The sequence below is a fragment of the Lithobates pipiens genome, unplaced genomic scaffold (assembly GCF_037356315.1).
Source record: "Lithobates pipiens isolate NorthernLeopardFrog02 unplaced genomic scaffold, aLitPip1_a1.2 Scaffold_8, whole genome shotgun sequence".
NCBI classification, from domain to species: domain Eukaryota; kingdom Metazoa; phylum Chordata; class Amphibia; order Anura; family Ranidae; genus Lithobates; species Lithobates pipiens.
The window spans coordinates 630,403,766-630,414,980 of record NW_027507903.1 but is presented as its reverse complement, the minus strand read 5'-3'; the positions used below and the strand labels follow the sequence as shown (position 1 = coordinate 630,414,980).

The 11,215-nt window shown below is 46.0% G+C and overlaps 1 protein-coding gene across 1 annotated transcript in view; it reads left to right on the top strand.

Moving 5' to 3' along the window:
• Positions 1–10,757: 10,757 nt before the first annotated feature.
• LOC143961507 (olfactory receptor 1468-like) overlaps positions 10,758–11,215 on the top strand; it is an 8,337-nt gene continuing 7,879 nt past the window's right edge. The window contains exon 1 of the mRNA XM_077470801.1: positions 10,758–11,189. Coding sequence (XP_077326927.1) covers positions 11,157–11,189 — 33 coding nt within the window. The 5' untranslated portion in view covers positions 10,758–11,156. The remainder of the gene's footprint in view (positions 11,190–11,215) is intronic.

Below are 11,215 nucleotides of genomic sequence, written 5' to 3'. Positions count from 1 at the left end.
AAAACCAGCTCCCCAGAACCCGTTCTGCCGCAGAGTTCATACAGGTAGACGTTAACTGCACATTTCTGCTGGAGCAGTCTATCAAGCATATAGAAGTTTGAGTTCCATCACGTCGGCCAATCGCAAATAAGACGTCTGACCAGCAGATTTTGTCACCGCTGAATGTCAGCAAGGTGAGCCATGGCCGTGTAAGATCTTCTGAAATGGGCCGAGATTTTCCTTGCCTGCCGCAAGATGTCCTGGACCCCAGGGTATTTGACAACATTGAATCGCTGCACGACCAAGTTTAAGATGTGTGCCATGCATGGCACGTGCATAATTTTGCCCTGTTTCAATGCGCTAAGCAGATTGGCACCATTGTCACACACCACTTTACCAACTGTCAAATTGAGCGGTGTTAGCCACTGATTTGCCTGTGAACGCAAAGCTGAAAGGAGTGCCGGGCCAGTGTGGCTCTTGGCTTCCAGGCACAACAGACGCAGCATGGCATGGCAACGTCTCACCTGACATGTCGAATAGGTTCTGGGGAGCTTGGGCAGTGCAGCGGAAGAGACGCTAGCAGCAGAAAAGGAGGAGTCAGCCGAGGAGGAGAGGGAGGAGGATGGAGTAGGAGGAGGAGGAGAAGAAGAGCCAGGCCTGCATGCAATCCGTGGCGGTAAAACCAAATCTACACGGGTGCCACGGGTTACATGCTTGACGGCTGTCAGAAGGTTCACCCAGTGGGCAGTAAAAGTGATACACCTTCCCTGCCTGTGTTTGCTAGACCACGTGTCTGTGGTCAGATGTATCTTGGCACCGACACTGTGTGCCAGAGATACATTCACTTGCCGCTGAACATGGCCATATAGCTCTGGGATACCCTTCTGTGAGAAATACTTCCATCCTGGGACCTTCCATTGTGGTGTTCCAATGGCCACAAATTTTCGAAATGCCTCAGAGTCCACCAGTTTATATGGCAGTAGTTGGCAGGCTATCAGTTCTGACAAGCCAGCAGTCAACCATTGGGCAAGAGGGTTATCTGGCGTCATCATTTTTTTACGCTCAAACATTTGGCCCAAGGAAGCCTGCCTTTTTGCAGAAAAACGTGAGCTTGGCGTGATGGAAGATGGAGTGGAGGACAATTGTGAGGAGAGAGGAAAAGGAGAAGTAGAAGACGAGGCTGGACGGTGAGAACCTGGAGTGTGGCTTTGTGTGTTCCATTGCTCCCACTGGGCTCGGTGATGGCAGCTCATGTGCCTTCTTAAGGCGGTTGTCCCTAGGTGAGTGTTGGGCTTACCGCGACTTATGCGTTGACTGCAAAGATTGCAGGTGGCAACACTATTGTCAGCAGCGGAGACGTTAAACAAAGCCCACACTGCGGAGCCATGTGCCAGCGTCCTGGGAGCGCCAGATGTGACCGTACACTATTGATGCCTCGCTCCTGATACAGTCGCAGTCTGCTTTGTCCCTCCTGTGCAATCTAAGTTCTTCCTGCTTCTCCTCTCTATCTGCTGGTCCATATCTCCCTCTGAACTCCCCTCCTCTTCCTCTCTTGTGGGCACCCACGTGACATCACTAGACACGTCATCATCGATGTCACCTTCCCCACTGCTATAATTAGAGATCTTGGAGTAGGCAGCAACAGTGGGGACCAACCTCCTCCTTGGGCTGATCTGGGTACTGTCGTCAGACTGCTGAGTGGTGGTTGTTGCTACCTCCTCTTCCTGATCCAATGCCAAGAGTGGCTGCGCATCGGAAATGTCTTCATATGGATCAGAAAATAATTCCTGTGACTCAAGCGGAAGGTATATGGTGGTGGTGGTGGTGGTGGTGTTGGTGGTAGTGTCTTTGGGGGTGCACATAGCAGAGAGTGAAGAAGAGGGTGCAGATCGAGAGGATGAGGAGGGTACAGAAGAGTAAGGATGAGTGAGCCACTCAACCAAGTCTGGTGCATCCTTTGACGTAAACGCACGCACCTTCTGCAATTTGCCACTTTAGCTCAAGCCTGTTGCTCCTGCCCTACCCCTACCACCCCTACGGAAGGGCCTGCCTCTTCCTCTGCCTGTCATTTTTTAAATGACCCTGTGACAAAAGTCTCTAGAGAAGTGCGGTATGTATGTGGAAGAAGGTATATAACAACCCGCTTCAATCTGTTAATTTTGGGGGCCACTGGTCTATCACACCAGTTATAATACTTTTTTTTATTGCGTTTGTCACTCTTTGTAGTATGGCTGCAGAACCACTCAGCAGTCACAATGCTGCACAGTGGAAATGCACTATACTATGCTTTCTATACGTGCAAGTATTTTATACGTGTATTACACAACTATATACTGCACACCAAATAGTACACCTATGCCAGTCCTTATAAGGACCTTTGTGGAACTAGTAGCTAGTGATTAGCAGACTGTACCTCAGTCCCTACACTGATAAAGGACTGCTGCTGAATAGGGCAGCAGTCTGCAGTAGTGCACCACAACCTTATATATTGTGGACCTATACCAGTCCTTATAAGGACCTTTGTGGAGCTAGTAGCTAGTGATTAGAAGACTGTACCTCAGTCCCTACACTGATAAAGCACTGCTGCAGAATAGGGCAGCAGTCAGCAGTAGTGCACCACAACCCTATATAATGTGGACCTATACCAGTCCTTATAAGGACCTTTGTGGAACTAGTAGCTAGTGATTAGCAGACTGTACCTCAGTCCCTACACTGATAAAGGACTGCTGCAGAATAGGGCAGCAATATGCAGTAGTGCACCACAACCCTATATATTGTGGACCTGTACCAGTCCTTATAAGGACCTTTGTGGAACTAGTAGCTAGTGATTAGCAGACTGTACCTCAGTCCCTACACTGATAAAGGACTGCTGCAGAATAGGGCAGCAGTCAAGTATAATATTCTTTCTATATTTGGAAGAAAGAATGTTATACGTGTACAAACCTATATACTGTACTACACCTATACCATACCAGTCCTTAAAAGGACATTTGTGGACCTAATAGTAATAGCTACTGATTAAACTGACTGTCCCTGCTACACACAGCGTCCTGTCCCTCCCTGCACTCACAAAAGACAGGCGGCTGCAATCACAAGCACAGCAGTGCACTGAACCCTATATACTGTACTACACCTATACCATACCAGTCCTTAAAAGGACCTTTGTGGACCTAATAGTAATAGCTACTGATTAAACTGACTGCCCCTGCTACACACAGCCTTCCTGTCCCTCTCCGCACTCACTAAAGACAGGCTGCTGCAATCACAAGCATAGCAGTGCACTCAACCCTATATACTGTACTACATCTATACCATGTCAGTCCTTAAAAGGACTTTTGTGGACCTAATAGCTAGCGATTTGTACACCCTACACTGACAAAAGACAGAATGTAAAATGGCCGCCGGATCGGGTCTATTTATAAGGTAGGGGGAATGTCCAATTGTCCATGTGCTGAAATGTCTCAATTGGCTGTCCTGTACCCCATGATGGATGTGTCATACACCTAAGTCCACCGAGTGAACAGCGGCAATAGTCCGCCGATCGGGTGAATCGCGAACAGGCAAAATTTGCCGCAAACCGACCGCCGGGCGAACCGTTCCACCATCCCTAATCAGGAGATCCAGATGCCATTTATTACGCCAGGATGGTGTACTTCGAGAGGCTGCATTTTCTGGTAGACCAGGGGGTACCCAGGCCACCACTCTCCAGTCTTCCTTCAAGGCTTCCTTCACCCCCAGCTGAGGCTTACAACGTCCAACTTGGGCCTTCCAGGCAGCAACATGTGGAGGGGCCCAGCTTGAGACAGGTATAGCATTGTTGAACATATTTCTTGTCGTAAATTTAATGATGTTAACTAGATTTTATTATTGATCAGTAAGTTGTGATTTAACAAAGTGGTTTACATCTCAATAGACAGTAGTGACCAAAAATGTTTGGGCCAAGAATGAAAAATGTTGGGCTCAGAATGATAGTCTGTTCTGTTTGGTAACATTAAATTTGCAACAATCATGAGCACAAAATTGTGTGATTGATGACCAAAAAACTAAAACTATGTCCCATTTCCATACACAGGAAGACCTCAGTCGGGAGGAGGCTGTGGCAAGTGGCAGCCAGGAGGTTGACCATCGCCCTCCTTCTCCTCCTCCTGCCACAACTACAGGAGCCGAGCCACAGCCTGGAAGGAAGCCTGGAGGGAAGTTCCCAAGGAAGACTAGAGAGTGATGGCCTGGGTTCAGTCTGGTCTGACAGAAGATGCAGCCTCTTGTAATCTCTTGAACTTCTGGACCAGACTGCTCTCCCTGAGATATGTACTCCTCAGGCCACCAATTTTGCATTTTCAAATTAGTTCATGTCTGCCCTGGGAGCCAAAGGCTTCGCCAAATTGACCAGTTTCTCCAGCGCTGCCTCCCTCTTTAGTTGTTTGACACCTAAATAAAGGATTTTTTTTGTTTGAAGAAATACTTGCGTATGTGTTTTACTTCAATAAGGACAGTTTATTTGTGAGCAGGCAGGTACATTTCAAAAATACAAAGTGAAATGAATAACAAGGGGCACCAACACTAAACAACCTCCTGTAGATTAAAAAAGAAAAACAAAATACAAAAAAGATAATGGTGTTGTGGTAAGTTGAAACACGAAACACACCCGAAAAAATGCAAAGATGAGCAAACTGTCAAAAAAGGAGATGTTGATGAAAAAAACCAACCACAAAATTCCAGAAAAAAAAAAAAGATTTTGTAGATGTGACGATTTAAAATATTGTATTGCTAAAATGAGTAAAAAGACTCAAGAAATACGTTCGGGAGAAGTGTGTGTGACTATGAGCATCAAAACAAGTTCATTCTTGCAGCATTGTAAAGAACAAGAGAATACACTTCATGAAAGAATTCTTAACATTGCAGCGTGACGAATGTGCTATATCGATTACGAGCAGTAGTTTTACCTGAGCGAGCGCTTTCGTGTCGGAATTTGATTGTGAGCATGCGTGGCACCTTGTCCATCGGAGTAGGCTACACACGATCGGACTATGTCCGATCGGAGCATGTTGTCGGAAAATTTTATAGACAAGTTGGAGAACTTGGTCCGTCGGATACTCCGATGGAAACAGTCCGATGGAGACCACACACGGTCGGATTATCCGACAACGCGGAATACGTTCCACAGGAATTTCTGACCGTGTGTACAAGGGCTTATAAACTAGACAACACAGGACAGATTGTGCGCCTTGAGGCAATTCAGTTCGCATTTGCACTGCTATACAAATCATTAATTAATTCATTCATTCATTCAGCGATGCCCCCTATCACCTCTCATATTTAATTCAATAATGGAACCTCTTGCCAAACATATCAGATCACAACTACTCATTTCTGGCTTCCAGAGTGGCCCCATAGAACACAAAATGACAATGTGATACTAAGGCGGCGTACACACGGGTGGACTGTCTGCCCAAACTAAGTTCGTCAGACAGTCCGCTCAAACTTTTGAATGAACGAACTTGCCCACACACGGCACTTTTTGAGCGGACTAATACGGCAGACTAAGTTCGTCGTACTAAGTCCGCGCAACTTTTGAAATGAACGGACTCGCCCACACACGCGGCGGATAGTCCGCTCATTTCGAGCGCGTGTCAAGGTAGGCGGGGCCCGCGACGGCTCCGCCGCCTGGAATGAACTTAAAGGGGAACCCCAACGCCGAAAAAAAATCAGCGTGGGGGTCCCCCAAAGTCCACAACAGACCCTTGTCCGAGCACGCTACCCGGCCGGCCAGGAAAGGGGGGCGAGCGAGCGCGCCCCCCCCCTCCTGAGCCGTACCAGGTCGCGTGCCCTCAACATGGGGGGTGCCTTGGGGAAGGGGGGGCTGCGCGGCCCCCCCACCCCAAAGCACCTTGTCCCCATGTTGATGAGGACAAGGGCCTCTTCCCGACAACCCTGGCCGTTGGTTGTCGGGGTCTGCGGGCGGGGGGCTTATCGGAATCCGGGAGCCCCCTTTAATAAGGGGGCCCCCGGATACCGGCCCCCCACCCTATGTGAATGAGTATGGGGTACAATGTACCCCTACCCATTCACCTGTAAAATAAAGTACAAAAAAACACAACACACAAGATAAAATAATTTATTGCACAGCTCCGGGGGTCTTCCGTCTTCGGGGGTCTTCTCGCCGGACTCCTCCGCTATCTTCTTGTAGCTCTTTTACTAGCGAAGGAGCCCGGCATTCTTCTTCGTCGCCGCGGCCTCTTCTTCCGTCTTTGGGGGTCTTGTCCCCCTCTTCGGTTCTTCTGCCGGGCCACCGCGCCTTCTTATAGCTCTTTTAGAGGCGGTGGCCCGGTCTTCTGTCGCCGCCTTCCGTTCTTCTGCCGGGCCACCGCGCCTTCTTATAGCTCTTTTAGAGGGGGTGGCCCGGTCTTCTGTCGCCGCTGTCACCGTCGCCGCCTTCCGTTCTTCTTCTTCTTCTTCTTCTCCAGGAGATGTGGACACGACGCTCTCTCCGGCCGGAATGCCAGAGCCGCGCTGCGCGGCCACTTATATAGTGACAATGGGGCGGTGTCACATGGTATATGTCACATGGGTTGGTCACATGGTGACCCCGCCCCCTTACGATGTCATAGTCCCCATGTGACATCAACCCATGTGACCAACCCATGTGACATATACCATGTGACACCGCCCCATTGTCACTATATAAGTGGCCGCGCAGCGCGGCTCTGGCATTCCGGCCGGAGAGAGCGTTGTGTCCACATCTCCTGGAGAAGAAGAAGAAGAAGAAGAACGGAAGGCGGCGACAGCGGCGACAGAAGACCGGGCTACCGCCTCTAAAAGAGCTATAAGAAGGCGCGGTGGCCCGGCAGAAGAACGGAAGGCGGCGACAGAAGACCGGGCCACCGCCTCTAAAAGAGCTATAAGAAGGCGCGGTGGCCCGGCAGAAGAACCGAAGAGGGGGACAAGACCCCCGAAGACGGAAGACCCCTGGAGCTGTGCAATAAAATATTTTATCTCCTGTGTTGTGTTTTTTTTGGGGTACTTTTATTTTACAGGTGAATGGGTAGGGGTACATTGTACCCCATACTCATTCACATAGGGTGGGGGGCCGGTATCCGGGGGCCCCCTTATTAAAGGGGGCTCCCGGATTCCGATAAGCCCCACGCCCGCAGACCCCGACAACCAACGGCCAGGGTTGTCGGGAAGAGGCCCTTGTCCTCATCAACATGGGGACAAGGTGCTTTGGGGTGGGGTCTCAACCCCACTCCCACTTGTTGGAGACTCTGTGGCCAAACGGGAACCCTTTGTCACATATTTTGGTCATGCCCACACCTGAATAAGCTCTGTTCAGACATATCTAACATACTATCTGTGTATTGAATATAGAGTATAGCCTCATGTAAAAAAAATTAATTCAGAAACTAACAAAGTACCATCATCCAAGTTGATATATAGAAAGAAGGGGGTGAGAATGGAAAGATAGGACAGTTGTTGAAGCTGGTCATAAATCTGTTCCCAGACTCTAAAATTGTGATGGACTGTCTCAATACTAATAACAAGCAATGCAAGTAGTATAAAAAAAAACTATTTATTACATATAAAAATGGCACACAGGGTACATTAAAACAACAATTTTGAAGAAAATTATAATTCAAAAAGCAAATACTCAGGGTTGCCCCGAAAAGTATCTGCTGTTGAAACAATTCTCGAAATAATTTTTTTTCTCTACTAGTTTCGCGGGTGACCGCTTCTTCAGGAGAAATATTTAGGCTGTACATTGGCCATGTATGAAACCACAAGCCCGAACTAGAGGCTCCCCCCGTGGCAGACAAGGAGGATGTATGCGGGTATGAATCTGGAAACCAATGTAAATACATATGAGAATTTTTTCAAGGCTCCAGGGAACAGGAGGGAACAATTCAGGTGCTTGGCATAAACAATTGATTAGATAGAGAGACCAGGTAAACTGGTTCAGAAGTAGACAAGCTCAAATTGTTCTGAGTAGATAGAGGTTGGTATACAGCAAGGTCCTGGTATCTGCACCCTGAAGATTACTCCAGGTTTACACCAGCATTGGAAAGGGAACAGTCTGTTTGAAATTGTTCTCACATGTGTCCCCTGGAGACGGATCCAAAAAGTCAATTCCGAGCAGATACTTTTCTGGGGAACCCTAATATTTGCTTTTTGAATTATAATTTCTCTTTCTCTTTTCAAATATTTTATTGAGAACAATACAATAAAAAGAATCATACAATAAGTTTTTAGTTAAGCAAGATGCACAAAAGTATTCAATTTAGGCTTCTCAGTATATTATTAGAAGGTAAATACTTTCATAGAATTATGTATCTTGGGGTTTATTTGTTAAAATAATTTTCTTAAATTTTTTTTTTTTTTTAAATAGACCAACCACCAGGGCCCCACAAACAATATCACATTAGTCAAAGTGTGGGGAAAAAAATAAAAAAACAATATGTAATTAGGGTAAATAGCTCAGAGTGTGGTGGTGTGTGGGTATATGCTTAAAATGCCCCTCCCAACACTCACATAAGGAAAGCACTTGTATTGGTAGTTATCACAGATGCTTATGATGGACTTATTAGGGCCTACTAGATCTATATCATAGAGCAGGGATGTGCAATTAGCGGACCTCCAGCTGTTGCAGAACTACAAGTCCCATGAGGCATAGCAAAACTCTGACAGCCACAAGCATGACACCCAGAGGCAGGATGATGATGGGACTTGTAGTTCTGGAACAGCTGGAGCTCCACTAATTGCATATCCCCGTCATAAAGGAACAAAGAAAAAGGGGGGGGGGAATGACAAGTTCCCCAATCAAGTTAAAAAATCAACACCAAAAATATAGAAAACAATTGAAAAAGTAAATAAAAAAAAAATGAAAAAAATAAATGAATAAATAATAGATATAAATAATAATAGACTGGTGATAACCTATGCCTAAATAAAAGGCCAATGATACAGCAAGGGGTCATACATTTACCTTAACCACTAGCCGACCAGCGCACGACGGTGTATGTTGGCACAATGGCACAGCTGGGCAAATGGGCGTACAGTTAAGTCCCCTTAAAATCGTGGCATTGTGGGCAACTGCCGCGTACTCCGTATCTGGGGCCCGGGATCCGGAGCTCCACTGACTATCTAACCCCACCCCATGCAGCCTGTATGCTCAGGGTTGAACTGTTGAAATGAGAGCAGAGAGTGGAAGCCCTGCCCATGTCCACAGTCTCTGGTTGTTTCCTGTAGTATGTCCGCAGTCTTTGATTGTCACCTGTTGCATGTTCGTAGTCTCTGATTGTCTCCTGTAGCATGACTGCAGTCTATGATTGTCTCCTATAGCATGTCTGCAGTCTCTGATTGTCTCCTGTAGTACAACCACAGTCTCTGGTTGTTTCCTGTAGCATGTCCGCAGTTTTTGATTGTCACCTGTTGCATGTTCGTAGTCTCTGATTGTCTCCGGTAACATGTCTGCAGTCTATGATTTTTCCTGTAGCATGTCTGCAGTCTCTGATTGTCTCCTGTAATACATCCGCAGACTCTGATGGTCTCCTTTAACATGTCCGCAGTCTATAAATTGTCTCCTGTAGCACTTTTGCAGTCTCTGCCTCCTGTAGTATGTATGCAGTCTCAGATTGCCTGCTGTAGCATGCCCACAGTCTCAGATTTGTCTCATGTAGCATGTCCGCAGTGTCTGGTCATCTCCTGCAGTATGTTTTCAGTCTCTGACCCTCTCCTGTAATATGTCTGCACTCTCTGACCCTTTTCTTTAATACGTGTATTAATGTTCCGCTTTACTTGCTCAATTATTTGGGATTGCTCCACTGCTCAGTGAGTGGTAATGATGTGCATTAACCTGTAGCAACCAATCAGTGAACATTAGTGATCTACTGTAATCTCTAGCAACCATTCAGTAAGTGGTAATCATGTGCTGTAACCCCTAGCAACCAATCAGTGAGCACTAATAATGTGCAGTAATCTCTAGCAACCAATCGGCAAGCAGAAATCATGTGTTGTAACCTATAGCAACCAGCCAGTGATTGGTAAGGATAGTCTGTAACCTCTAGCAACCAATTGCATTTGCTGCGTGATCTGATTTGGAATCTACCTGCTATTTTTTGTATGTCTCAGAACGGAGGGGGAGAGGGGCAAGAAAATGTTTGCCCAGGTCTCAATCAATATTAAAGATGGCCCTGGGTGCGCTTGCAGGACAGGAAAAAAAGTCCTACAAGCAGCAACTTTGGGGCGGTGCAGGAATAGTGTATACACAGCTACTCCACCGCCCTCTGCCAAATGAAATGAATGGGCGCTACTTTCAAAGTGTCTTACAAGCACTTTGAAAGCAGCACTAAGCGGGCGTCTTTAACCCCTTCGGGGGGGTTTAAAGCACCCCGCTAGCGGAAAAGCGCTGCTAAAAGCTAGCGGTGCTTTACCACTGACGCCCACAGCGCCACAGTGTGAAAGGGGTCCAAGTGTGTTCCCTGGGAGTGCTTTGAAAACTGTGGGGGAGGTGCTTTAACTGTGGGAAAACAGCGATCCATGCTCCTGCTTTTCAGAAACACAAGTTCTCTATCTTCCCTTGTCACAGTAAGGTGATCTGCCTTATTTACATAAGCAGACCATCATTCTTCCTCTCTCAGGAACAAAAAAAACATAATACATTTATTTTTATTACAATCACAAACACAAACCCAAGGAGATCTTGATTACTCTCTATGGAATATTTAATCTGCAAAGAAACATATAAACGTTTGTGTGAAAATAGGTTTCTTGTTCAGTCAACTGGGTTTATCCACTGATACACATCATATGATTTTTTCATTTACACTTACACCTGATATATAAGATACTTATTATTATTTTATCTCTCCCTCTATTTCTATTTTTTTTTCCTTTCCATTTGTGACTTCATCTAGGTCTTATTATTACAAAAAAAAACAATGAAGAAGATTCATGTAATATTGAACCAGAACTATATATTTATTTTGACATGTTTTCACTCCCTTTGTTTTTGATTTCCTTTTTGTGCACAACATTTTGCTTTTAGTCCATGTTAAGTAGAAAAACTGGTAGAAACATCTCCCATGAAGACAGTTAATGTCATATTGTTCCATTTTTAATATTGACACTTTCATTTTCTCCCCCCAAAAAATTGTTTTTTGGTGGTTTATTCATGTTTTTTTAATATGGATTTTCATCAGAGATCATCTGTAAATAGAGTAAGTAATTTTGTTTAATTTCAGAA